The 27868-nt window shown below is 51.1% G+C and overlaps 1 protein-coding gene across 3 annotated transcripts in view; it reads right to left on the reverse strand.

The window, feature by feature from the left end:
• Nucleotides 1-27868, reverse strand: part of LOC122464885 (angiopoietin-related protein 7-like) — a 60972-nt gene that overhangs the window by 15327 nt on the left and 17777 nt on the right. For 2 of the 3 annotated variants that reach the window (XM_043542053.1, XM_043542054.1), the window contains exons 3-4: nt 21789-22758; nt 18795-19811 (exon numbers count right to left, since the gene is read on the reverse strand). In XM_043542053.1, coding sequence (XP_043397988.1) covers nt 18795-19229 — 435 coding nt within the window. In that variant the 5' untranslated portion in view covers nt 19230-19811; nt 21789-22758. Of the gene's footprint in view, nt 1-18794; nt 19812-21788; nt 23426-27868 lie in introns of those variants that run through there. The other variant, XM_043542055.1, reaches the window with a different exon arrangement.

A 27868-nucleotide genomic window follows, 5' to 3' on the forward strand; every position in this document is an offset into this window, starting at 1 on the left:
CAGACCCCAGATTATGAACTCGGGTAATGACTGGCAGATATACCGCCTCAATCAAGGGAGCCAATATTACCTCTGGCATCGTGTCCCGTTGTTTTCCCAATTTACCTCCATCACCCCCATGAGATCTTCCGTGAGCTCACTCCCATTCACGTGCCCAATCGCCATCAGAAGCTGGTCTCGTAACACACCTGCACCAGTGTTTAACAATGTTGGGAGCCCTAGTGTAGACAAGGATGCTGCAGCTGCCAGTATTTTTAACACCGCATCAATCAGACTTGCTTGGAGCTTGTTTTAACTGGCTACTGAAAAAGTCCTCAGTATGGTTTGTTCTTGTCTGAACTTGCAGCTAAACTGTGTCTGGCTGCATCCATTGTTGACATCCATCAGCAGCCCACTGGATATGTTCTTAGGGCAAGCTCCTACGGATCCAGTCCTGGAAGGTGCTAAGTGCTTTCAGTGTACATTGACATCAATCACAGCTGACAGTATGCAGGACCTTAGAGCATTGGGTTTGGAAGGAATAATGATGCTAAGAGGCACTTGGATATGTGGTGACAGAAAAATATATTGCCTCAATATAAATCTATGGAACGCCCACATCTTCAATACTGCGTGCAGATGCGGTCACCCCATCTCAAAAAAGATATATTGGAATTGGAAAAGGTACAGAAAAGGGCAGCTAGAATGATTAGGGGTCTGGAACAGCTTCCATGTGAGGAGAGATTAATAAGACTGGGACTTTTCAGTTTGGAAAAGAGACAACTAATGGGGGATAAGATTGAGGTCTATAAAATCATGACTGGTGTAGAGAAAGTAAATAAGGAAGTGTTATTTACCCTTTCACATAACACAAGAACTAGGGGCCACCAAATGAAATTAACAAGCAGCAGGTTTAAAACAAACAAAAGGAAGTATTTCTTCACACAACGCACAGTCATCCCGTGGAACTCCTTGCCAGAGGATGTTGTGAAGGCCAAGACTACAACAGGGTTCAAAAAAGAACTAGATAAGTTCATGGAGGATAGGTCCATCAATGGCTATTAGCCAGGATGGACAGGGATGGTGTCCCTAGCCTCTGGTTGCCAGAAGCTGGGAATGGGAAACCAGAGATGGATCACTTGATGATTCCCTTTTCTGGTCATTCCGTCTGAAGCACCTGGCATTGGCCACTGTTGGAAGACAGGATACTGGGCTAGATGGACCTTTGGTCTGACCCAGTATGGCCGTGCTTATGTTCTTATGTGTCGCCTTACCAATGAATAACAGCAAGTACAAGGCCTGCCTGTGTTCTCCACTCCCCATGACCACCCCCTCCTGCTCCTGTGATTCTTGTGACTTATATGAACAGTCGTCATCCATGCCTGAAGTCGGCGAATGGGACTTCTTGATATGCACTCCTGTTACAAAGACTTTGATTTGACCAAGAAACACACCCATCAGGGATGCATGGAAAGCAGCACTTGATCACCTGGAGTTGTTCATCAAATGTTCTTTTATCATTTTCCTGAGTGAGTTCATTTGAGAGCATAGCGATTATCTGGTTTCACCCACATAGTTGTTGTTGGGGCATTTAGTGCACTGGCTGAGGTACACTACATGCGGTGATTGGCATGTGCAGGAACCATGGATCTTGAAAGGATTCTGGAACCCTGCAGAGAACTATATACAAGAAACCCACAGATCACCACACCTATCTTCATAGATCCAGTAACCACCCCAAACACACCGAGCAGTCTGTTATCTAAAGCCAGGCCCTCAGATACCACAGAATATGCTCTGAGGAGAAAGTCCGAGATATACACCTTAACACATGCTAAACCACCTTCACCAAACAAGGATACTCCATCAGAGAAATAGATCACATCATGGAATGGGCCACTCAAATAGCCCGAGAGAACCTGCTTCAATATAGAAATAAAAACCCCTCTGACTACACACCCCTAGTTGTCACCTACCACCCCACACTGGAACCCATATGGGGTATCATCAAACAGCTACAGCTCAAACTCAATAGGGACCTTATCCTGAACCCCCGCTTCTGGCCTTCAAACAACCCCTCAGTCTCTCCAAGCTCATCATCAGAAGCAAGCTCCCCAGAGACCAGGACACACCAATTCAAACCGGCACCAGACCCTGCCAGAACAACAGATGCCAAACCTGCAGCCATACCTCCACCGCTACGATGATCAAGACCCTGCACAAAACACCTGTCAAGATCCAGGAGTCCGACACATGCCTATCACAAGATGTGGCGTATCGCATCCAGTGCACTAAACACCCCAATAGCAACTATGTGGGTGAAACGAGACAATCCCTGCACTATCGCCCGTGGCTGAACACTTTACACAGAGCCATCACTCTATAGCGGATCTCTCAGTCCTCATCCTCAAAGAAACCTGCACAACACATTCAAAAGACCAGCTTGGGAGCTGAAATTCATAACTTTGCTAGACACTAAAAAGCACGGTCTTAATAAAGACGCTGGATTTATGGCTTATTACAACAATCTGTAACTCACTAACCCCCCTTTTGTCCTATGACTATGAGGGAGTTAACAGGCCACTTCACCTCAAATGGTCCCTTAGACGATGCGCTACCTACTTGGGCTAAACTATCTGTTTTGTCCTGTATTTAGCTGTGACACGCTCAGCTGAAGCAGAGCTCGGTGTCGCTCAAAAGCTTGTCTCTCACCAGCAGAAGCTGGTCTAACAAAAAGCCTATAAAGCTGCAGCCCCTGCGTGTGCCTGACTTATCTTGTCCTTCACAGAGGAAGGAAACCCTTAGTCACTTGTGCTACACCCTTTGTCCACCAGATGGCACAACGGTCGTTAAAATTACGTCCACCCTCTGAGCCATCTATAAAAAAACCTACCAACAGCCCCTGAAAACTTTCAGTTTCAGTAAAATGCAGCTTCTTGAGCAGGTGCTCTGTAACTCCAATCGGGACGCTGGAACGGGGGGAGCCAAGGAGCCATGGCCCATCCACTTTTCGCCATGGGCCTTCTTCCCCCCGAGGTCCCGCCCACCAGCTAGGCTGGAAGCTGGAGCCCGGCTCGGGTAAAAGTGGCCTGGGGAACTGTGGGGAGCCATGGACCCTCCGCATGCCTCGGGTAGGGGTAGGAGGCTGAAAGCAACCCCCAGCCTATGTCCCCGCTCCCTGGGTTCTCCGTCCAGGGTAGCTCTTACCATGGCCTGGCTGTGGCTGTTTGGCCCCCAAGGCCCTGCCACCAGGCCAGGCAGAAAACTGGAGCTGAGTTGGGGTAAGAGTCACGTGGGCAGCTGTAGGGAGCCACAGACCCTCCACCTGCCCTGGGTGAGGGGGCCCGGTAGGCAGGGACACAGGCCGGGGACTGCTCTTAGGCCCCCCTACCCTGAGTAGGTGGAGGGTCCGCAGCTCCCCAGCCTGGCTCCGGCTTCTGGCTTGGCTGGGGAGTGGGGCCTCAGGGGAGGCGGCGGGGCAGGGGCAGGGCCATGGAGGGGGTGAGGCCTCGTGACCCCCTTACTTTTACAAAGAACCCATCACCCCTGACTCCAATCCTCTGCTTTTGTTATCACTGTGGTTAGATGTTGATAGATGTTTGGCTGTGTGTGTGTGTGGGTTTTGGCTGTGTGTGTGGCACAGCAGACCTTGAGCAAACTGCCCAATGACCACAAGATCTGTTAAGGGATGAAGGCACCCAGCTGGGTTTTTTGTCGATGCAGCAGGGTACTAGTATTCCGCAGACTTTACCAGACCACTAATACATGTATGCCCGTAACAATGGACCAGCTCAGTGAAGGCAGGACTTTCCGTTCCTCTCTAGGCCAGACATAAGAACGGCCCTACTGGGTCAGATCAAGGGTCCATCTAGCGAAGTATCCTGTCTTCCGACAGTGGCCAGTGCCAGGTGCCCCAGAGGGAATGAAGAGAACAGGTAATCATCAAGTGATCCATCCCCTGTCGCCCATTCCCAGCTTCATAGAATCATAGAATATCAGGGTTGGAAGGGACCCCAGAAGGTCATCTAGTCCAACCCCCTGCTCGAAGCAGGACCAATTCCCAGTTAAATCATCCCAGCCAGGGCTTTGTCAAGCCTGACCTTAAAAACCTCTAAGGAAGGAGATTCTACCACCTCCCTAGGTAACGCATTCCAGTGTTTCACCACCCTCTTAGTGAAAAAGTTTTCCTAATATCCAATCTAAACCTCCCCCATTGCAACTTGAGACCATTACTCCTCGTTCTGTCATCTTCTACCATTGAGAACAGTCTAGAGCCATCCTCTTTGGAACCCCCTTTCAGGTAGTTGAAAGCAGCTATCAAATCCCCCCTCATTCTTCTCTTCTGCAGACTAAACAATCCCAGTTCCCTCAGCCTCTCCTCATAAGTCATGTGCTCTAGACCCCTAATCATTTTTGTTGCCCTTCGCTGGACTCTCTCCAATTTATCCACATCCTTCTTGTAGTGTGGGGCCCAAAACTGGACGCAGTACTCCAGATGAGGCCTCACCAGTGTCGAATAGAGGGGAACGATCACGTCCCTCGATCTGCTCGCTATGCCCCTACTTATACATCCCAAAATGCCATTGGCCTTCTTGGCAACAAGGGCACACTGCTGACTCATATCCAGCTTCTCGTCCACTGTCACCCCTAGGTCCTTTTCCGCAGCTTCTGGCAAACAGAGGCTAGGGACACCATCCCTGCCCATCCCAAAGATACTCCCTCTGAGATACATCTTTATATCCTGATACAAACAAGTTAGTACTGCCCCTCTGACATAGTTACTGCACCCTGATGTGGCTAGTTATCACTCATTACCTTGCACATGTTGGTTGATTAAAACATTTTTATTACATACTGTCATCCTGACCTTATCTTTTAGGAGGGATCAGTGTGTTCCTGTTATTCTTGGGAAACGTTTTTGTACAATTTTTGATACTGGAATGTTTTGATACCACTGGGATGTGTTTGCGTAAGCACTTTGTGACTAGCACTTCTTAGGAATGTGTATTTTTGCAATATCAGCCCTGTTGTTGCCAGATTCTGTGAGCAGGTCCTGCCCCAGACCAGGCCTCTGACACAAGGGCTTATGTCTCAGGCTCCCTTCCTACTACAATCACCAGAGACCATTAAAAATAGTTTCCAGTATATTACTAGAGGCGTTTCTACTGGAGTCCCTACACTAGTGGATCTATATTGTTACTCGGTTGTGCTGTCTGCTGTTCTATTCTCTGTCACTCAGTAGAGCTGGGTGATCTTCAGCACCGACTCTGAGTCGCGGGAACTCCATCAGAGCCAAAGATTTGAGGTTGAATGACCATGGAACACGTGTTCTGAGCAGAACTGAACTTCCTCCGGCTTTGTCATTCTTCATCGAGGTTCTTAGTCATGGTGCCCATCCCTGTTGTATCTGAGCCTCGGCCAAGGGACAGAGCAAAAATACAAGTGACTGACAGACCTCGGCCAGGAGCCAGATCCTCAGCAGGTGTAAATCAGGGTATCCCTATTGACGTCAGTGGAGCGACATCATTTTGCACCAACTGTGGGTCTGGTCCTAGGTTTCCATCCCCCAACACAGTGGGAGCTATGGAGTATTTTGTCCCCTGCTCTTTCCTCCTTTGCTGCGTCTCTGGGAACACCACATCAAGTGCATTAAGTTCTGAAGGCAATGAGATTTGGGTTCTTCTAACCCCCTCTGGAGATGAGATCCAGGCCTTAGCCCTGCGAAGCCCCATCTCCTGCTCCCACCATCTTCCCCCATGAAGGTGACAACTCCATCGCTCCCAAGGAACTTAGCTGTCATGGGAGGTGGGTGCAGCAAAGAGGGGAGCAGCCTAGGTACCTTGGGAGCTGGAGGCCTGGGCCCCAGAAAACCTATAGAGGGCATCTGGAGAAGACACCCTCTGGGACTGGCCATCATGGCCAAGGAAGTGGCCACCAGGAGCCGTACGATAGGTGAAGTCCCCTGTAATTCAATGTCCAGGTATGAGGGGTGCCCTACAGGGATAACACCCCTACCAGGGGATAATTAGGAATAACAGAATGACATTAAGCAAATGCAAATGTAGGTTGATTATGAGGGAAAACATCCTCCCAGTGAAACGGCCTGAATGCGAAACATTCTCCCCCAGGGAAGGGGTGAGAGCCCCCGAGCTTGGGACACTTGCAGCAGGATGGGTGAAAGCTCTGCTCCTGTGCGTAACTGCTGTATGTAGGTCTTGCTGAAGCCCTAGACATAACTAGTGTGAACCAAAGTAGACCTGGCCTTGGCAGAAGAGTAACACACCACGTATTGGCTAACGAAGTGAGCACGCTCCTGACTGGGGAACATGGTACAAGAACACCCAGAGCTCTCGAGTAACTACCTAAACAAATTCCCAAGGGATGGCCCAGGAACTCACCGGCCCCTCGTAAGATAAGGCTCGGATGACGGAGATGGAAAAGCATGTTTTGTTCGAACTAGCAGGTACAAGGTATAAGGGTGATAATGAACAACACCTGGAGTGTCAGATGGAACTTGTTTGTATCGAGTTATAGGAGGGGCACCTTTGTCTCAGCCGAGGGGACCGGACCCTGGTGTCCTGACTGAGTCTTTGCCTTGTCACGGGCGTCCATGTGGTAGCGTCCCTGTGACCCGCTGGCCAGGGCACTAATGCTGTGCTTTACTGACAATAAGCCTGGCCGAGCACCTTCACCACTGAACTGAGCCTGCGGTCTTTCGTTACAAATAACAGCAAGGCCGGCTGACTCAGCACACGGCATCCCCGGCTAGCGCAGGTCACTGAGACGCGGCTCCAAGAACACCAGCACTCAGCAGCTCACAACGCGGCACTGCCCCCCAGCAGGAGGAACCAGATGTGACCTAGGGGACCAGATCTCCCAACCCTTGCCTCCCTTTCTGGGCCCACGACTTTGTCCTCTGAGACACCAAAGTGCCAGTTTGGCTGGTGTTATTCCCACTAATTATATGGACATACGAACAGTGGTGAGCTGGAGCCGGTTCACTAGAACCGGCTGTTACATTTAGAAGCCCTTTCAGTTGTTCCGCGAGGGAGAACCGGCTCTAAAAGGGTTTCGAAATTTAACCAGCCAAAAGTGGCGCCTTAGGCGCCGACTCCATGGGTGCTCCAGCCCTGGAGCACCCAAGGGGAAAATCTGGTGGGTGCAGAGCCCCCACTGGCAGCTCCCTGCCCCGTGCCCGGCCCCAGCTCACCTCCGTTCCGCCTCCTCTCCTGAACGTGCCGCCCCGCTCCTCCACCCCCGCAGCTTCCCATGAACCAGCTGTTGGCGCGGGAAGCCTGGGAGGGCTGAGAAGCAAGTGGTAGCTTCGCGCTCAGGCCCAGGGAAGTGGAGCGGAAGTGAGCTGGGGCGGGGGTGTGTGAAGGGGGCCGCCCGCGCCGCAGCAGGTAACCGGGGCAGGGGGAGGAGCAGGGGAACCGCTCCCTGCCCCAGCTCACCTCTGCCTCCCTGGGCCTGAGCGGGAAGCCGCCTGCTTCTCAGCCCTCCCTGACTTCCAGTGCCAACAGCTGATACGTGGGAAGCTGGGGGGGGCGGGGGGGGAGAGAAGCAGAGCAGGGCGGCGCATTCAGGGGAGGAGGCAGAGGAGGAGCGGAGGTGAGCTGGGACCAGGCGCGGGGCAGGGAGCTGCCGGTGGGGGCTCTGCACCCACCAAATTCTCCCCGTGGATGCTCCAGCACTGGAGCACCCAGGGAGTCGGCGTCTAAAGCGCCACTTTTGATGTGATCAGTGGGGGGAGCAGCTGCTCCCCCCCGCTCCCCCCCATCTACTCTCTCCCGCCCCAGGAGCCAGAGGGACCTGCCGGCTGCTTCCTGGGAGCTGCCCCAAGTAAGCACCTCCGGGACTCCCCACCTCGCCCCCTGGCAGGTCCCTCTGGTTCTTAGGGGCGGGGTGGACACCCACTATGGTGGCCCACGAGACCCTCCTGCCTGGTTCTGGGGGCAGTCAGGGGACAGGTGGGGAGGGGGCAAGAGTCCTGGGAGGGGCATCAAGGAACATGGGGGGTTGGACAGGGCAGGAGTCCCAGGGGGAGGGGGTGGGCAACGACCCCCTCGTGGGGTGAGGAGGGAACTGGTTGTTAAGATTTTGGCAGCTCATCACTGCATATAAATGGTCTAACGTTGGGGCACCAAGCTGCAACATTGTGCCTGAAATTAACTGCACCCCCAGCCTTTCCACCTCTGAGATCAATGCCTCTGTATTCTGACTCCTGATCCTCTAATGGGGCTGCCTCCCTTCTGCAGCTGCTAGTGTGAAACCCCAAATAGCAGTGCAAGATTGCTGCTGGTTAAATTTGCCATCCAGGGTATACAGACTATGCACCTCCACTTACGATCCACCCTGGATCTGTGACGACACGGCAGAGATGCTTGAATCTTCAGTTAGCTGAAGCTGTTTTTCAGGTGTCCACAATTTGGTCTCTTTTAGCTGATACTGATAATTCAAAGACCCAGCTTCCCCCATCCTTTCTAGCCAAGGAAAGTCATTCGCCATTTCTGCCACAGGATGGTGCAACTGCCATTCTGTTATAACTGTTTCTGCTGGCTTCAGGATTCACAGGAAAACTTTGGAGAACAATCTGGAGCCCATATTTGCTGTAATGCTCTTTGCCTAAGATATTCATGGATTTTCACTGGAATCCTGATAATACTGTCCCCAAGTCGGTGTTTGATTACGCTGAGTGCTACCCAACAATCTGCATAATTCAATGCAGCCAGCCAATCTGCAGTGCCCTTTGACAGCAAAGATTTACGAGGTTCAATAACAACGTGAAACCTTTTCTCACCTGGACTGAACTCTCTCTGGCTGTGTAATAAATCACAAGGACTAGAAGATCCAACTCTGTTTGTCACATCGTTTTGATTATTGATTTATAGTGTATTGGTTGTGGCTGTGTCAATAAACTGCATCTGAAGGAATACTGGAATTCATCTGCTCCTGCCCCTTGATTTCCAACAGCCCTCAGACTCCTTAGAATCACAGAAGATCAGGGTTGGAAGAGACCTCAGAAGGTATCTAGTCCAGTCCCCTGCTCAAAGCAGGACCAATCCCCAACTCAATCATCCCAGCCAGGGCTTTGTCAAGCCGGGCCTTAAAAACCTCTAAGGATGGAGATTCCACCACCTCCCTAAGTAACCCACTCCAGTGCTTCACCACCCTCCTAGTGAAACAGTGTTTCCTAATAGCCAACCTAGACCTCCCCCACGGCAACTTGAGACCATTGCTTCTTGTTCGGTCATCTGCCACCACTGAGAACAGCCGAGCTCCATCCTCTTTGGAAACCCCCTTCAGGTAGTTGAAGGCTGCTATCAAATTCCCCCTCACTCCTCTCTTCTGCAGACTAAATAATCCCAGTTCCTTCAGCCTCTCCTCGTAAATCATGTCACAGTCAAGTCCTTGTCACATCACAACTGGTTAACACACAGTGTGTGGGACATTGCACCTGGCATTTTTACTTTGGAGAATAAACAGGAAGAACAGATGAACTCTTAATAATGAGAGACTGTCACCTTCACAGGACTCTCCCTCTCTGTCTGACTGCCTGAGGGTATTATATGGCTTTCCATCACAATAGTATCTGAGCACCTCTCCATCTTTAATGTGCTTATCCTCCCAACTGCCCGGCCTCCCAGGGGACTGGTACCCCCCAGTGTTGATAAATGCAAAGCAATGCACATTGGAAAGCATAATCCCAACTATCCATACACAATGATGGGGTCTAAATTAGCTGTTCCTGCTCAAGAAGGAGATCATGGAGTCATTGTGTATAGTTCTCTGAAAACATCCACTCCATGTGCAGCAGTAGTCAAAAAAACGAACAGAATGTTAGGAATCATTAGGAAAGGGACAGATAATCAGACAAAAAATATCATAATGCCTCTGTATAAATCCATGGTACGCCCGCACCTTGAATAGTATTGTGTAGATCTCTTTGCCCCATCTCAAAAGAGAGATATTAAAATTGGAAAAGGTACAGAAAAGGGCAACAAAAATTATTAGGGGTATGGAACAGCTTCCAGATGAGGAGAAATTAAAAAGACTGGAACCGTTCAGCTTGGAAAAGAAGCAACTAAGGGGGATATGATAGAGGTCTACAAAATCATGACTGGTGTGGAGAAAGTAAATAAGGAAGTGTTATTTACTCCTTCTCATAACACAAGAACCAGGGGTCACCCAACGAAATTAATAGGCAGCAGGATGAAAACAAATGAAAGGAAGTATTTCTTCACACAATGCACAGTCAACCTGTGGAACTCATTGCCAGGGGATGTTGTGAAGGCCAAGACTATAACTGGATTCAAAAATGAATTAGATAAGTTCATGAAGGATAGGTCCATCAATGGCTATTAGATGGTCAGAGATGCAATGCCATGCTCTGGGCGTCCCTAAATGTCTGACTGCGAGAAGCTGGGAATGGACGAAAGGAGATGCATAACTCGATGATCGCCTGTTATGTTCATTCCATCTAAAGCATCTGGCATTGGCCACACTTGGAAGACAGAATACTGGCTAGATGGACCAGCCAATTACTAGCCAGCTAATGTTCAAAAATAACAATCAAACCAGTGAAACCAGCTAGCCATAACAAGCTGCTTTCAGTCACATGATCACGTCTCAACCAATGGGGTTGCATTTGGCAATCCCACAGGATAGAAATGAACATGCTCGCAGCATGGAGTACGTGAGCAGAGAGAAGCGTTTGAGGGGATGCCGAGTGGCTGTGAGACCTTAGGCTAGGATTCCAATAACACAGCTACAGACTAAGCTTGCCCCATGTGACAGGCAGCATGGTCCGATGGACAGGGAACTGGACAAGGGTTTTACTCCTTGCTTTGCTCTGTGCCCTTGAGCAAGCAGTAGAGAGGTTATTTGAGCTCTGTATTCGGCACCGGTGCGACCACTGCTGGAATCCTGTGTCCAGTTCCAGTGCCCACAATTCAGGAAGGATGTTGACAATTGGGGAGGGTTCAGAGAAGAGCCATGACTGATTAAAGGATTAGAAAACCTGCCTTATAGTGATAGACTCATGGAGCTCAGTCTATTTAGCTTCACAAAGAGAAGGTTACGGGCTGACTTAATCAGAGTCTCTAAGTACCTGCACGGGGAATAAATATTTAATCATGGGATCTTCAATCTAGCAGAGAAAGGTCTAACATGGTCCAATGCGTGGAAGGTGAAGCTAGACAAATTCAGACTGGAAATAAGGCGTACATTTTTCACAGTGGCAAAGAATCCTGTGGCACCTTATAGACTAACAGACGTATTGGAGCATAAGCTTTCGTGGATGAATACCCACTTCGTCGGAGGCATCACGAAATATTCACCCACAAAAGCTTATGTTCCAATACGTCTGTTAGTCTATAAGGTGCCACAGGACTCTTTGCCGCTTTTACAGATCCAGACTAACACGGCTACCCCTCTGATTTTTAACAGTGACAGTAATTAACCATTGGAAAAATTTACCAAGGGTCGTGATGGATTCTTCCTCACAGACAATTTTTAAATCAAGGGTGGGTGTTTTTCTAAGAGATCTGCGCTAGGAGTTATTTTGGGGAAGTTCTCTGGCGTGGTTTACACAGATGATCACACTGGATGACCACAGTGGTCCCTTCTGGTCTTGGAACCTTTGAAACATGCCACGGCTCTGTGACTCAGTTTCCCCATCTGTAATATGGGACCGTGATACTCACTGACTTTTGTAAAGCCCTTAGAGATTTAGGGATGAAATCTGCTATGGAAGAGTTAAGTAATATTGTTTGACAGGAGCAACAATTGGCCCCAAATCGATTATGAAACTACAACAAACTCCCTTTCTTGTGTAGTGATTGGTGTTTCTTGCAGTCCTTCCGCTGGTAAGTCTGTGAACTTGCTTAGATTGGTGTTATTCATTTATATTATCTAGTGCTTAGGAGCCCTGGCCATTGATCAGGACGCTAGTGTGGCAGAAAGTCCTTTATGTACCCACTGTCCTGATTTCAGCTAGTGCCACATGGTCCTGCAGCCTATCAGAGAGGAGGGAGAAGGAACAGAACCACTGGGCCTTTGGTCAGTTCAGGAGAGCTCCTTTAAAATGTCCCAAGCAGTAGGGGTTCCATGGCTTCCCTTGAGAGACCAGGCTGTGGGATCCAGAGTAACGAAGAGATTCCTGATCTTCAACCTCCATGTTCCTTTGGGTAACTGCCCTGCACTCCGCCTGGCTACAGCCCCTTGGATCCCTCTCCTCCTCTGGAGCGGATTCCCCCCTTCACCAACTTCTAGATAAGCCTCCCCCACTGTGTCTGTTTCCCAGATCTGTTAAAAGACCGCCCAGGTGCCCGATCCTCAGCAGGAGGAGCTCCACTGACACCAGCTAAGGATCTGGTCCCTGGCATATCGCAGTGCAAAAATAAACAAACGAATGAATCACCGTCCTCCACTGAGAGACCTAGATGGGCTCCGAGCTGGGCAGAGGACAGATGGCCGGAGATCTCATTAAACCAAGCAGCATGCAGGGCAGTCTCTCACTAATCCTTCCAGAGGAGGGATCTGAGCTAGTCCATTGCTGCTACAGGGCTCGCAGGCAGCTTAGCGGGGGAGATAACTGCAGTGCCCCTTTATCTGCGAAGTGCAGCCGTTGGGGTAAAGGCAGCCTGGGAGCAGACCTGGCTCATTCGTAAACAGTCACGTCACAACTGTTCGGGGGGTTACCGGGACTTTTCCACTGCCCCCGGGGGCTGGCGGTTACATAGCGGAGTCACTCCGGATTTACAGCACCATCACAGCCAGCAGCAGCTGGCCTGGTGAGGCTGGGCAGAGGACAGATGGCCTGGGGAAGCTTTTTGGAAAGAGCAGCAATTTAGGAGGAAATGTGAACACATTGCAACAGGTGGAACTTGACCAAACCACGATGGGGGGCAGACCCAGGTGGGAGATGGATAGTTTGGAGGAACAAGGGGTTGCATCTGGGAGAAAGGACAGGGAAATGAACAACGGGAAAGAGGCTGGATGGCAGGAAAACTGGAGATGGGATCTATTCGACTGTGAAATAGTCTCCCAAGGGCCATGCGGGAAGCCCCATTGCTTGAGACATTTACAGCTGGGCTGGAGAAAGTCCTGGAGCACAGCGTGTAGGGAGCAACCCTTCATTGACAGGGGGTGGAGACAGGGCTTGTTGGGTCTCTTCCAGTCTCCAACATCTGGGAACACAGAGAATGGAATTCCAGGCGTCCCTGAGCGCTTTGGGGATGTCTACACAGCAATCAGACACCTGTGGCTGGCCCGTTCCAGCTGACTCGGACTAAAGAGCTGTTAATAGTGTAGACATTTGAGCTCAGGCTGGAGCCCGGGATCTAAGACCCTGTGAGGCAAGAGGGACCCAGAGCTTGGGCTGCAGCCCGAGTCTGAACATCTACACCATAATGAAACAATCCCTTACACCAAGCCCTGGGAGCCTGAGTCAGCTGGGTGTCTAACTGCAGTGTAGAGGAACCAAAGGGTACATCAGCATGTCCCCCCAGGGGCAGGACTCAATCCAGGACCAGACTGGGTTTCTTAGACCAAGGCCTGCAACGGGAACTCCTGTAGAGCCAGCCAAGCATGAAGTGTGGGGAGAGAAAGCCATTCAGTGGCTGGATGGGGCAAAGCAGGCCTGGGAAGCCTGGTGCGGGAGGGAGGGAGGTTCTTGGGGGTACGCGCTGACAATTCCCCAGCTGGTGCAGGCAGCCGGCCCTTTCCTCCTCTCTCTCCTTTCCAATACCATTAGCTCCGGGGTCTGAGAGGCTGCAGCGAGAGGCAGAGGCTCAGGGTCATCATGCCTCTCCTGAGGTACAGTGCCAGTGTCCAGCGTTTTTCCTCTCGTCACATCAATGTGACGCTCACACACCCCACCCCGTTCTTTGCCCCATCTGCTTAGGAGCTGACTAGCCAGAAGCTTAAACCACTAGGTGCCAGATGTGCGCAGCTGGGGCCGTTCTGGCTGGGCACAGCTGGCCGTGTGCTGGCTCTTCAGAGCTGGACGCACGTGGCCCCTGCTCCATTGGCCAACACTGCCTAGCTGCCTCTCTCTGTACGCAGGGGTGGGGAGGAGACTGCCCCAAGAGCGCGTCGGGCACAGTCCTCCTAGAAACTGTGGCATCAAGCACTGATGCCAACCTGCTGCAGGTGGGAATGGACGGGTATGCTCGTTACACCCGGGCTGCCAACAGAGGATAGCGACCTAAAATGAGGAACACAGGGGGAACGCAGTAGCCCCAGACAGAGCTTCTTTAGCATGACTAACACTTCCTGCAGCCTCTGGGCCTGGGGCAAAGACTGCCCAGTCCTAGCAGCAAGGCTGGGGGGCAAATAAATCATTTAGGGTCCAAACAGAAGGAGACTGTGCCTAGCTAAGGACTGGTGAAACCTTCGCAAGGGTTTCAGGATCCAGCTGGTAGTTGGGAAAAGGGCTGACAGATAACTTGAGGAACCTGGAGGCACATCCGCTTGTGACAAGGTCTGGTGGAGGATGGGGATGGAAAACAGGAAATACTGATCAAATGGACAGGGTGGAGGAGGAGGAGCAGAGCAAATGACAGAAGGGGAGAGGGTAAGAGAGAGAGAGGAAAACAGAGGGTGGCTTTGAATGGCGGGAGCTACTCCTTGCAGGGGCCAGGACAGCTGAGAGACAGAGGGGACCAGAATGAACTGGGAGGATGATGAGGCAGGGATCAAGTGGGAGGGATATTTGGGGAAGTTTTAATCACATGTAAGGATCTAAATGAACTGAATGAATGCTTCCCTGACAGCTAGCTGGGAGTAGGGGAGACTTTGGATGTGTTTATGTAAATACAGTTTGCTCCTGCTCTGCTGAGATATCCAGCAGACAGACCCGTGTTTTGCTCAAAGTAATCAACTTTGGCTGGTGTTGGGTTACAAGTCACTTTAGTACTGAATGCAGGGGTAGTGAAATGCTGTTACCAATATTGTGATTATAGGAATACAGGGAAGCAGGACTGTGCTTAATCTGTCCCAAATGAGGGGGGCTACCCTCAGCTGAAAGGACCTTGTTAAACCAGGGGCTCGAATGCCAGAGCCCAGTGAAGGTAGCAGGGTAAGGACTGGTGTCCCAGCCAGGAGGATTGCAAACCCTCCCGAAGGGTTCCCCCTGGTCTGGTTTAACCAGTTCCTCCCCACTGTTCAAAGAAAGCACTAAATAGGCTTCATTAGGAGGCTCTTTTGTTATTTTAAATGCTCAATCAGAGCTGAAATCAGTTACAATGGGGCAGTGTCTCTGCCCAGACTGCAAAGAGCTGAAAATCACTAAGACAGATATGCAGAGATCACAGCAGAAAGGCAGGTGGCAGCCAGGAATGACTTACAGTCAGCTGGCGAATGAGTGGCTGGAGAGGTGCAGCGAGCGGCCAGCAGGGAGGCTGGTGGAAAGGCACAGTGAGCCGCAGATGAGCGCCCAAGCAGTGGAGCAAATAAGGTGCCTCCTTACCCCACCCAGGGGGTGAGGTGAACTCTGCAGCTGCACCTCTGGGTCTGCGCTGAGCAAGGACAGCAACTGTGAGTGAGGTGCAGAGAAGGATTGGGTTTGTTAAAGGGACTTTTGGTTTGCTGGACTTTAGAACCTGAGGTGAAAAGGGCACTACCCAACTTACTTGGGCTTGGGGCTTTTGCTCATGGCTTATGAACTCTGTTTGTGGTGTTTTCCCAAATTAACACCAAGTTACTTCCTCTCTTGCTAGCACAGAGTCTGAGTGTAGAAAAGAAACTTAATAAAAAGGAGGGAATTATTGCCTCTCAGAGGCACCTATGGGTTGGTGCATAATTTTCCCAGGTTACTGGGTGGGGGCTTGTGCCAGTTCTGTGTTGTATCCATGGAAAGGAACCCCTAGATATTGAACCTGGCCCAGTTGCTGCTGGCTCCCTCTGGAAGAAGGGTTACATTTTAAAGGGGGCCTGACTGGGATGCTGGGTCAGTACCCCTCGCAAGCACATCTTGAGTAATTCACAAAGTTGGGAAAACAATCCTGCTATATTTTTGAGGAAAATCACTGTTTGTATAATGGTGAATACATCAGGTTGGTTGGGCCCTGACTCAGCAGCCCCTAGCTGGGGGGGCTGCAGCCTTGGCCGATGATTGGGCAAAATCACTGAGGCAAACATTAGAAAAGGTTGTGTTGTCCCATGCTATGTCAAGCTCCTATCACAAGTTAAAGTTACTTGCTGGTGGTCCTATCCCAATACCTGGGGAAGAGGCGTTTGAAGCCTGGATAGAACATACCACTGAAATGCTGCAGGAGTGGGCTGCACCAGACGCAGAAATGTCAAGATGTCAAGTAGAGAGCCAAAGGGCCCGGCATTCGACGTGATTCGCACCCTGAAGCTCGCTAACCCTGGGGTCAGTATGAAGGACTGCCTAGAGGCCCCTGATCACACCTTTGGGAGTGTAGAGGGCTCTGAGGACAGTTACTGTAAGTTCCTTAATTCCCGACAGCAAAAGGGGTGGGGGGGGAGTAGAGACGGTTTCAGCCTATATACAGAGGTGGAGAGAGACTGCTTCAGAGAGCTGTCCAGAGGGGAGCAGTGACTGCTGAGCAGATGGACCAGACCAGATCGGCTCAAATTGTAAGAGAAAAACTCAATATCAGAAGCTGATTCTAGTTCATCTCCAGTTAAGAGAGTGACAGAAATGTCCCCTGAGTTACTCCCAGCTGACGTCAGCGAGGAGGAAGAAAGCCAGGCTGCCAGTGAGTTCTGGGAAGCCCAGACATCTGAGCCAGCCAGCACAGCACCGCTGCGGACAACCGATGTGCTGATGGTGAGCGCCGGAGAGGAACTTGCCCAACACACATAGCTGAGCTGCAAAGCACCATTGACCAAGCTAAGACTTCCAGGAGTAAGGAGCCTCTGCCTGTGGCGATGGAAAAGTCAGCATTTAGAGCCACCAGCCCACGTGGGTGACAGGGGAAAAAGGACAATTCTTCTGCTCCTGGTGTGGTCAGGATGGGCACAGTGCAGCCAAGCACCGTAATGAAGAAAATCCCTCCTTAGTGTATGGAAAGCTGAGGACCAGTTGGGAAGGGGGTTGAGGAACTGCTGAAGGATCTGGGGGCCACCCAGACCCACAGGACTTGAAGGCTCTCCTGGAAAAGACTGTCCAACTGGGATGCCCTCAGAACTGAAAGGGCCTCGAGCAGAGGTCGCGGTGAGGATCAAAGGCACAGAACGTGAAGCAGTGCTTGGCACTGGATCTCAAGTGACGATTATATTTCAGTCCTTCTACCAATGGATGCTTAGGCACCTGTCTATACAGCCTCTGACTGGCCTTGGCCTGTGTGGCCTCAGCGTGGATGAATACCTCTACCAAGGGTACGTCATAGTGCACCTGGAATTCCCAGAGGAAGTGGCTGGGGTAAGAGAAGCAGGGGACACAGCTGCCTTAATATGCCCCGACCCTAAAGGAACCTCTGATGTGTCTGTGCTGATAGGGACCAACTCCAGTCTCTTCAAGGTATTCATGGATTACTGCAGACAACGAGCTGGGGACCAATACCTAAACACCCTGAAGATCCACACACTTTGTGCTGAAGCCTATACAAAAAGGGCAGGTATCAGTGCCAATGCAATCACTGTATATGTGATGAGAGAGAGGTGAAGTTCAGGGCTCAGAAAGGGTCCCGCCTGGACTGAGCTCAGACAGGCAAGAGAGGGTCAGTCTGAACAAGGTGGGCTGTTGGACTGAGCATGGCTGAATCAGGACACAAGCACGGGGCAGATGGAAAGGTCTCTGTGACTCAGGCCCAGGGACAAAACAACAATGACCTGGAAATCTGCCGGGAAGGGGATACATTGCAAAATGGGGATCAGCAGAAGGAGCCGGGGAGGGCAAATGAGAATGAAACAAAGCCAAATAGCAAATGACTCACAGCACTTTGACATGCCGGACTCATCTCGTCCGGCCTGGGGAGGCTAGTGCAAGATTTTGACCCATAGTCTATTCTCTAGGGTTTTGTCCAATCTGGTTGAAATGACTCAAGCAAACAGCTTCCATCACTTCCTCTGAGAGCCTAATAAGATCTCACTGCCTGGAAAGGTTTCCCCCAATAGCTGAAAGTTGCTCAGTTTTCCCCCCATTCCTCCTAGTTCCTCCCCAATGGACCAGCCTGCCGAATCCAGATCCACGCTGCCTAAAGCCAGGAGCAATTAAAGCATGTGCGGGAAATTAATCCAGGCCTGGTTGAAGCTACATTTGGCATGAGCTGCACTCAGGTCACCTTATTACAGTGCCAGGGATGCTGCATTGCTCGTAAGCAGCAGGAGACATGACAGCTGAGGTTCCAGAGAGTGCATCAAATTTCACACCTGGGCCTGGCTTCTCCCCGCACCTTGCGTAAGTGTTTGAATGAGGAGAACGCTATGTGGATGTCAAATAGTAGCAGATCAGGATTCTGTCATAATAGTGATTCAGACCCACTTTGACCAGGTGCAGATGACCAAGCAGGGGGCAAAGAAGTGGGAAAACGCAGGTGCCAAATACCCAGCTCTGTATTTCCATCTGTCTTTCAATGAGCAGGGAGGTGATGCAGAAATTATAGCAGAGGGTAACCCTCATGATCCAAAAACTTGACAACTGAGAAAGGGAGCTGGATGGAATAATAAGGCTGGAGATTCCTTGTGTTGGTGGGGTCAGATGAGAAGTGACCTCAGAAGAGGAAGGAAGGGTCACAATAAACCTATGTGTATCCTACTGTGCCCACCCACACGCCCACCCCTGGCAAAGACCGGAGGCCTACGAAAGGCAGTTGGGCGGCCAGGGAAATGCTCCTGGATTTTACCTGCAGCTCAAGGACTTTGATGCGATGCCGGTGGTTCCTCAGCTCCTCCTGCAGCTCAGAGATCAGCTCCCGCAGCTCCAGGATCTGCTGCTTGCGCTCCTCGTTCTCGTGGAGCCAGTAGGAGACCTCGTCCGTGCAGCGGAACATATCTGGGCACCGCTGCTCATCCATCTGTGGCAAGGTGGCAACAATCTTACACCGGCCGTTGGGCAGGACCTGGTTGCTGTACTCCCCGCACTGGATCAGGCCTGTGTTCCCGTGGTGCCCCCTGCTGTCACCTTCAGCAGCCAGGGGCTTCTGCAGCGAGGGGCCATTCAGGACGGCCATGAAGAGGAGAGACCACAGGGCCATCCTGGTGGAGCCAAGGGGGAGGGCGAACTTCATGAGGAAGGTGAAGGGTGCAAACAAGGAGCCACCTGGGTAACACACTGTCATTCATTCAGTGCCCAGGATCGAGATGGCCACTTGGGGAAACCCACATGCATAGCACTGGCTACCGCCAAGAGAGCCAATGGCTACTGTGCCAAGAGGCCAAAGAGGAAGGGTCCTGCTGGCATGTAGCTCACAGCGGGGATAACTGGGTAGCAGCCACACACAAATGGGGAACGCAGTGTTGAGAGTGAAGTGGGTTATTGAGGAGAAGGCACTGGCCTGACCCCATCGACCTTTACTGCTCCTCATTACACCAGCTACCAACAGGCGAGGCCTACCTCCAAGCGACAACCCCCATGGGCTCCTACCAGCTCTCCGCACTAAGATGGTTCCTCTGCGTGGATCTGCTGGCAGCTGAGTCGCCTTAAAAATGTGCTGGCCGAGCTGTGAAGTCCTGTCTCGGTTTACAGGACCCCGGACAGCTCTTTCCATCTGCCAGTCACAAGCCGCTTCCAGGAGACAGCGGGCTTCCCTAGAAACAGGTAGGGGAAGACACCCATCAGCAGGCTTTTGCCATCAGCAGCTGAGCTCCTTCATTAATCCAGGGTCAATCCTCCTCAATAGTTCCCTGTGTAACTATTTAACCTGAAAAACAAAGAACAAAGGAAAACGTGCTTCATGCCTAGGCTCAATCCGTGCCTGAGAAAGCTGAAATCTTAACCTACCTTGCCCAGTTAGTCACTCACAGGAACCTGCAAGTGGTGTAACGACCATGGGGGCAGCTGAAGACAGGGGGCAGTCACAGCAGAAAACATTAGGCCAATCTGGTCCCATCCGTTTGCCCATCTCAGCTCCATTTTAACCTCCCACCTTCTCGCTTTTGTCAGTGTCCTCCCCTTGGCTCCATCCTTCTCCAAAAAGGAAATTTAAATGTCTTCTGAACTCCACGGCTGATCCCTCTGACACCGCCTCCCCCAAGGACCACAAGTGACGCGAGGTGAAGAAGGGGGATTCGCAAGTGGCGTGAGACGTGGAAAAAAAGCTATCCCGGCTCGGTCTGAGCGAAGATGAAGGCCATAAAGAGCAACCATTTATATCGGCTAGGAGCCCAAGTAGGAAGCACTCCCTTAGATTTAGCGTAGTTCTTGCTCAGGCAGAACTCCATTTGATGTGCATGGGAGCCCTGCGTTAGTAAGGGCTGAATATAAATCAAGGAGGCGTCCGGATTTGGAGCTATAGCTACACAGAGACATTTATTCCCTTGCCAAAATATCAATCTTGCAGAGCTTCCTGTCTAAATGGAATCCCAAACCAAGCAGTCCCACAGGGCTGTGTCTGGGAACCAGAGAGACCCACCAGGTTGCTGTGTGTCCAGCAGCCTCAATAAAGCGTCCCCTTTATATTCATTACAGCCTGGTGCCCTGTCTTCTGTACCAATAGGGACACTTTGATGGACTCCCATTTTAACCTCACTCACTAGGGGACAGGTTGGGCCCCCCCAACTTCCATTAGGCAGCAGTTACTCACACTAGGTGTCCCATCATGGGAGCAGGGGGCTCCCAATCAGACCCCTGTATATGGGGTCAGTCCTTTTCCCTTCCATAGGATCTTCCAGCCACGATGCTCAGGGGACTTGGCTAATTTATCAGGCTCCCAACACTCCTGAACTGAAGCCCCGAGAGGCGACATGCCCAAGGTCACCCAACAAATCTGTGGCAGAGCAAGGGAGAGAAGCCAGTTCTCCTGCCACCTAGTCATGCTTCTATCCCTCTGCCACGCTCTCTTTACACAACAGCAGGGAGGGATGATGTTTAATCCACTTAACTTGGAGCCAGAGAAATTCCAGGGCCAGTGAATTAGAACTAAAGCTATGGCCCAGCACAAGCTGAGCCCTGTGTGGGACTCTGCCTGGGGCGTAGCTTGGCTGGTTCGCAAAACTGCTTCACTCTACAAAGGGTTCAGGGAGAAAGACAGACCCAGAGGGACGGGGCCACGAGCCTCCAGGGCCTTGCACTAGCTGAGCAGAGTGGATGTAAAATACAGTCACGTCAGGAGGGGAGCATTTTCCACTTCATCACAGCTGAAATCTTTAACCTTTGTGGGCTGATCTTCCAACGGGACAGAATGAAGATCCGCCCTTGAGCCACATTTTAGTTGGGGAACAGCAGCTGCAGCAGCATGACTGAATAAATGAGCCAGAATTGGAAATCCAGCAGAACCACCCCAGAGCCTCACCCCCAAACATTACCACAGGAGCGCCAAACCTTGCAGCTGCCAGCTCCAAGAATCCCCCTCTCATGGCTCAGTGCCTTGCTAAAAGGCTCATCTTTTCTGGCATGGTCCTAAAAACTGCCCCTCGTGCCCATGTGGGTTTTTGACCAGCCAATGTACGAGGCATGTGGCAGGCAAGCAGGGTCAGCTTGCAGTGAAAACTATGCCACCGCCACGGCTGGGAAGTCAGAAATGAACTCTGATTCTACCCTGTGCTGACTACCCCACCCAGAACTTCCCTCTAGGAAACGCTGAGGCAGAGATAGGGGGTGAAAAGGGAATAGTTCATTTTACATCAGAGCGACCCACCCCCCCCCCGCCCAGTGATAAGAAGAAGAGACCGAGACTTACCTCCAAAAGGCCAGATTCAGCCCCCCAGGCTGCCTGGAGCCCCATACACGTCACAGCTGCTCTCGCTTTGCTGGAGAGAGGTAAACACGCATGGGACAAGGGAAGCAGGGTGCATTTCAGGGGACGCTAATTGCTTATTCCCCTTGATCCTATCATTGCACTATAAATAGGAATATAAAAAAAACCCTGCAGTCTTAGACAGTTCATGAGAGGGAGGAGTCCAAGACCCAGTGTGACCTTCAGGAGGTGACCAATGTGAGGGGGATTAAACCGGAGTCTTGGCAGAGATGAGTTATTCTTCCTCTTCCGGGAGGAGCCCTGAAGTTACAGTGTCTCTGGACTATGCTTTGGAGGCACCCCCAGGGGTCAGAGGTACCAGTGCCCACTCTCCCTAGGAGATTCTGACAAGCGAGGGCAGCTTTCATTTCCCCAGGCTATGAAGCCAAAAGCCAAGTGGAGAATTTGATGGGTGTCACATAGCAGCTCCTTCCGTCACTACACACCACAAACCAGGACTCTGAGAGGCCCTGAATGAGGATGCTGGCAAACACAGGCCATGCGGCTCTGTCCAGGATCTAGAGAACCACCGAGTTGCTGTGTGTCCAGCAGCCTCAATAAAGCATCCCCTTTATAGTCATTACAGACCGGTGCCCTGTCTTCTGTACCAATAGGGACAGTTTGATGGACAGGGCACGTTTCATCCTTCTCTGCCCTCATGACGTACACGCACTAATCCCTTGCTCTGTCCACTATCACATTTCTGAAGCCGAGAGGGTCTGTCTGTCCATGCAAATGGGTTTTACTTCTCTGGCATGGTTATTGACAGATCTGACCTTTCTCCGCCTCACGCCGTCAGTTTCTTGGGAGAATACAATCGTAATGATCCGTCTGACTGTAAATGCCAACAGGTTTGCTCAATTAAGTATGCTAATCGTTTAGAAGTAGGAACCTGATCCGGAACCTTGGGTTTCTGTGTTGGACAAAAAAAAAAAAATGGGTTTTGTAGTTATTGGAAACAGGTTTCTTGACTTCAAATGTTCCCTATGGAATAATTCAAAAAGAAAAAACTTTGTTAAAGACCAACCCACATAAACACTAAAAAGCAAGGAAAAGACCCACTCAAGGATTCCTCCACTAACACACCTTATCTCCCACACCTCACACTTGCAACTTGCACAGCCAGACTCCACTCCTCTCTAAGTCCTGCCCAGTAACAATACACATGCGGCATTCCACACCGTCACATGAAAATGTAAAACCTTACCTCCAATCTGAGCAACACCCAGTCCTTTCTGGTAGGCATCTGTGCGCCACTGAACTGTAGAACAGTAGTGGGTTTTTTCCCCCATGGGGACGTACGAAAGCTGAATTAAGGGTTTTGATTACAGAAGATCCAAATCAAGTAAAAACCAGCCTGGACCCTGAATCCAAACTCAGATTGAATTTTTTTTGGGGTGGTGGTTTGAAAAAAAAAAAAAAAAAAGTGAAGTTACCTGGATTTTTTCTCCATTGTTTTGCTCCTCTAGGCTGCCAAGATGTGGCTGGAGCAGAAGTGAAAGGTGGCAAGCATCAAGAGGTGTTGCACATGTCCATTACACCGTAAGGAGTGTGCATATCCCATGCACCTGGACTGGAGAGTTTTCCCTAGAGGTACCTATAGGGGCACCCTTGCCCACAACCCAGCTCCTCGTGCTCTGAGCACAGGATATAAAGCCAGAGGGTAGGTTACGAAGCACTGAGGAAGGAAGGTGGGTTGTGTAATGGACATATGCAACTCCTCTTGGAGAACTACAGTTGCAAGAAGGTGAGTAACTCTTTGTTCCCCCTTCGACTGCTTACATAGGTCCATTATACTGTTGGTGACTCCCAAGCTGCTATCCAAGGCGGTGGGGCTCAGTGTCTCATTGGAAGAGGACCACTTTTCCTACATTTGCCTTGTCCCTCAATACAGCAGCCAGTGAAGGAGGTCTGGTGAATGCATGTACGGAAGACCATGTCTCTGCCCTGCAGATGTCCACAACTGGGACCTGTGCTGCAAACATTGGCGAGGTGGAGTGTGCTGTCTGCTTCCCAGGGGGCACTATCCCTTTGACACCTAGCAATGCAGCTGGTGCTCCACTTGGCGAGTTGCTGCTGACCTTGCATGTGCGGCGCGTATGAAACAAACAGCTGGCAAGAAACCCAAATGGGCTTTGTCCTTTCCAGGCAAAAAGCCAAAGCACAATACACATCCAGAGTGCTCAGTCTTTGTTCACCATTGGAAGCATGCGGCTTTGGAAAGAACACTGGGACATATATGGACTGGTTTCGGTGGAAATCCGATACTATCTCAGAGAGAAATTTAGGGTGTGGAGTAAGACAGACCCATGACAAGTGCATTTAGCTCTCCCATTCTCCTAGCCAAGATGACGGCCACTAAGAAGGCGACCTTCAAGGAGAGGTGTAGAAGCAAGCAGGAAGCTAAAAGTTCGGAAGGAGGGCCCATAGGAACAGGTGCCGGATCCCAGACAGTTGGGAACAACCAGCCTAGACCTTTCCAGAACATGGTCATGACTGGGTTAGTGAAAACAGTCCCACCATCAGTTCCAAGGTGAACTGCTGTGAGATAGCCACGAGATGCACCCAAAAGCAACTGGGGGCTAAGCCTGACTCCTGAAGAATCAAGAGGCAGCCCAGAATTGTGTGAATCTTCGCCTGAGTGGGGGACACTGTCTGAGTGGGGGACACTGAGTATGGAAGGCTGCCGAGACGGAGAAGGTCTTCCATCAACTCAGGTAAAGAGCTCTTGGGAGAATTTTCTGCTATTAAGGAGGATATTCTGCACTGCTGTGGAACAATGAGCCTCCTCTACTCTAAACCACTGATGCTAGGAGGTACAGCACACAAGGATTTGGGGGCAACACCCACCCCTGGATCTGAGGGATGAGGTCTCTGGTTAAGGGCAGCAGCAAGGGCTCTCGAGTAGACAGCTTGCAGAGGTTGGAATTCCACAGCTCCCTCAGCGAGGCTGAAGCCATAAAGATTGTTCTGCCTCAGACTTGCTGCAGCTTGAGAATGACTCAGGGAGTCAGAGGGACTGGTGGACATGCATACAATAGGTCCTTGTCCCATGGAAGCAGGAAAGCATCTGAGGCTGGCCCAGAGTATGAACCAACCTGGAACAGGACTGGGGACACTTCCCGTTTTACTGAGTTGCAAATGGGTCCACCCTTGGAAAGCCCCCTGTGCAAAACACTGCAACTAAAATGGCTGTGTCGAGAGACCATTCATGGTCTAAGTTAACGAATCTGCTCAGGTGGTCCACCAGGCCAGTATGAACCCCTCAGCAAATGAGATGCCCTGAGTGTGACCGAGATCCATATGTATAAATTCCACAGCTTGACCTGTCTCCTGGCAGAGGCTGTCTGACCTGGTGTCCCCTTGCTTCTCCACATAAAAAACTACCATGGTGTTGTTGGTGAGCACCTGGACCCCGTTGCACTGAATATGAGGGAGGAACTGCTAACATGCACAGAATATTGAGAGCAAATCAAGAGTTTGTGTGTAACCTGGCCTCAGGAGCTGTTCACAAACCCGAGCCTGACCATCGCCCAGATGTGCTCCCCACCCCCCCGCTGAAGTGCCCATTACCAGAGTCACAAAAGGGAGAGAAGAAGGTGTCATATCTGGGCAATGGGCAGTCTTGTCTAGTGGTTGGAGCAGGAGCAGAGTGCTAGGCTGGGTCAGACGCCAGGAGATCAGAGTGCGAGACAAGCCGGAGGGCAACCCAGGCTCAGCAGGCAGAGAGGGGCAGGTTCCCAGGAGATCAGAGTCAGGCAGTAGAAGCAGGTATCACAAGGGAAGCAGTCCCAAGCAGGGGACACCCTGTTCCTGTGGTGGGTTGAAATACAAGCTGGGAACCAGTTGGGACCCCCAGAGTTCTGCCAAACGGATCCCAGGACTGGAGTTCTCTGTCGAAGTTTAGCTCCTAGTTCTGGCAACTATCGGCACATCAGGACTTAGTGCCTAAGAGCCCTGTGGACCAGGCTTGGAGACCCATAGTCCCTGCTATCTCAGGGTGACACGGGACCAGGTTTTGGGGGTGTCAAGGCTGATTCCCCACTCTGGCACTTCGAGTGCTGAAGGTAGGGGTCAACAAGGATTTTAGAAATTAATACTTGCCACTCCAGGCTTGTATTAGACCCCCAAGGTTACAGCTTCTAACCTTGGCTTGGTAAAAGCTGCTCCCACCCAAATGCAAAAACTAAGTTCTCTTTCTCAGCTATTCCCTGGATGACAGCAGGTGGCTTGGAGGAAGGGTTTTGCCACAGTATCTTAATATGGTATATAATGGCATGACTTATAGGCAGGGCTACCTTTCCTGCCATAGCCGGATGCAAAATGTCAATCACTTTGCAGGTCTTCTCATCCTCTAGCTCCAGCTGCCTACCAGGAGAAGCTGCTATTCTCCTCAGGAGCTCTTGGTACACTTCAGTCATCTGGCTCTGGGTAGGACACCTCCAGCACCAGGGCCTCATTGGGTGAGGAGGAAGATGCATGAGGGGGAGGCAAGGGAGAAAGCTCTCAAGGTTCGTCCTGTGGTATCAGGGTAGGCTGCAGCTCCCGAGCAGGTTGAAGTAAGTCCTGTAATTGTGAGTCCATAGGTAAATCAGTACCAACCATCACAGGCCTCTCAGTACTGGCGGGAGACAGCTCTTTCAGGGGATCTGCTCCTGCAAGGTAGTGGTGATGTTGATCTGGATGCTGAGGGGGATCCAATATGGTCAGTATCAGACTCCAGAGGTGCCTTGCCCATGTGTCCCAATCCCTGGCTCTACTCTTCTGAAATCTGCCTTGATGAGTACGAGAACAGGACCTGCTGGAAGCTCTGGCCTCTCGGGAGTGTCAGACTCAAGAGCCCTCCTCAGGGTACAATGAAGAATCAGAATATTCTGAGAGCCGAGGTGGTGCCACGCCAGGGGGCCTTGGTGACAGGGACTGGATCTACACTAGGAATGTGGCACCAGAGGAGGCAGAGAGCTTCCTAGCGGCTGGTACCAAGCCTTGGATGGAGCCGGTATTGAAACAAATGAGGCTGAAACACAGGTGCTGACTTTCATTTTCGCAGGTGGGTGCTCCACCCCCATATCCCTTCCCCCGAGACCCCACCCCTGCTCCTCCTCTTCCTGCCCCCCGCACCACCCCGTCCTCCGAGCACCTCTCGCCTGCCGCTGAGCAGATTGGCTGGTGGGTGCTAAGCACCCACTATTAATTGACAACTGGCTTCCTTGTCAAACACCTTCCTTGGATGACTGAGGGGGTTCAGATGCTGGCAGAAGGGCAGCCCCGAGGTGCTGGAACTAGGGGTGCTGGGGATGCTGCCACACTCCCTGGCTTGAAGTGGTTTGCATCATATCCAGGGTTTACAGTTTGATTCAGTGGCTCTCAGCCCCCCCACTCTACACATTGTTCCAGGGCCCCGGGGCAGCCTCCACAAGAATATAAAGGTGGTCAGCTTTTGACCTGGTCTTGAAATTGTGGCAAACAGAGCACCCGTCTCTTACATGGCCTTCGCCCAAGCCGCTGAGGCAGTGTGAATACGGGGGTCACTGACAGGCATGGGCTTTTGACAACTTGAGCAAGGCTTGAAAGCTGGGGTCCTTGGCAGAGGCTCCCCTGGTATCGGGCAAGGTCCAGAAATGCATCCGACTAAAAAAAATTTAACTAAAACTAGACATTTTGAATTAAAATTAGAAAAGAAAAAAATCCAATGAAGAAAGAATATATCACTGGGTAAGGAAACAAGCAACAAGAAGTTTGTTCACGGGAAACACAGAATGCTCTGACCACTGACAGCAAGAAGGACCAAAGGAGGGGTGGTGCAGCTCCACCCTTTGTACACTCCCATCAGAGCACAGGGACCTGGGCTGGGGTCCCTGCTACGGGTACTGCTAGGAAAAACGCTCTGGCATTGGTGCATGGGACTTGCATGCATCCTACAATATGAAGGACATAGGCAAGCATTCGAAGAAGACCTGTGATATGTCCAGCTTTTCCAAAGCAGGGCATGTAGCAATGGGTATGTCTACACTGCAATCCAA

This window comes from Chelonia mydas, chromosome 3 (assembly GCF_015237465.2).
Source record: "Chelonia mydas isolate rCheMyd1 chromosome 3, rCheMyd1.pri.v2, whole genome shotgun sequence".
Classification (NCBI taxonomy): Eukaryota; Metazoa; Chordata; order Testudines; family Cheloniidae; genus Chelonia; species Chelonia mydas.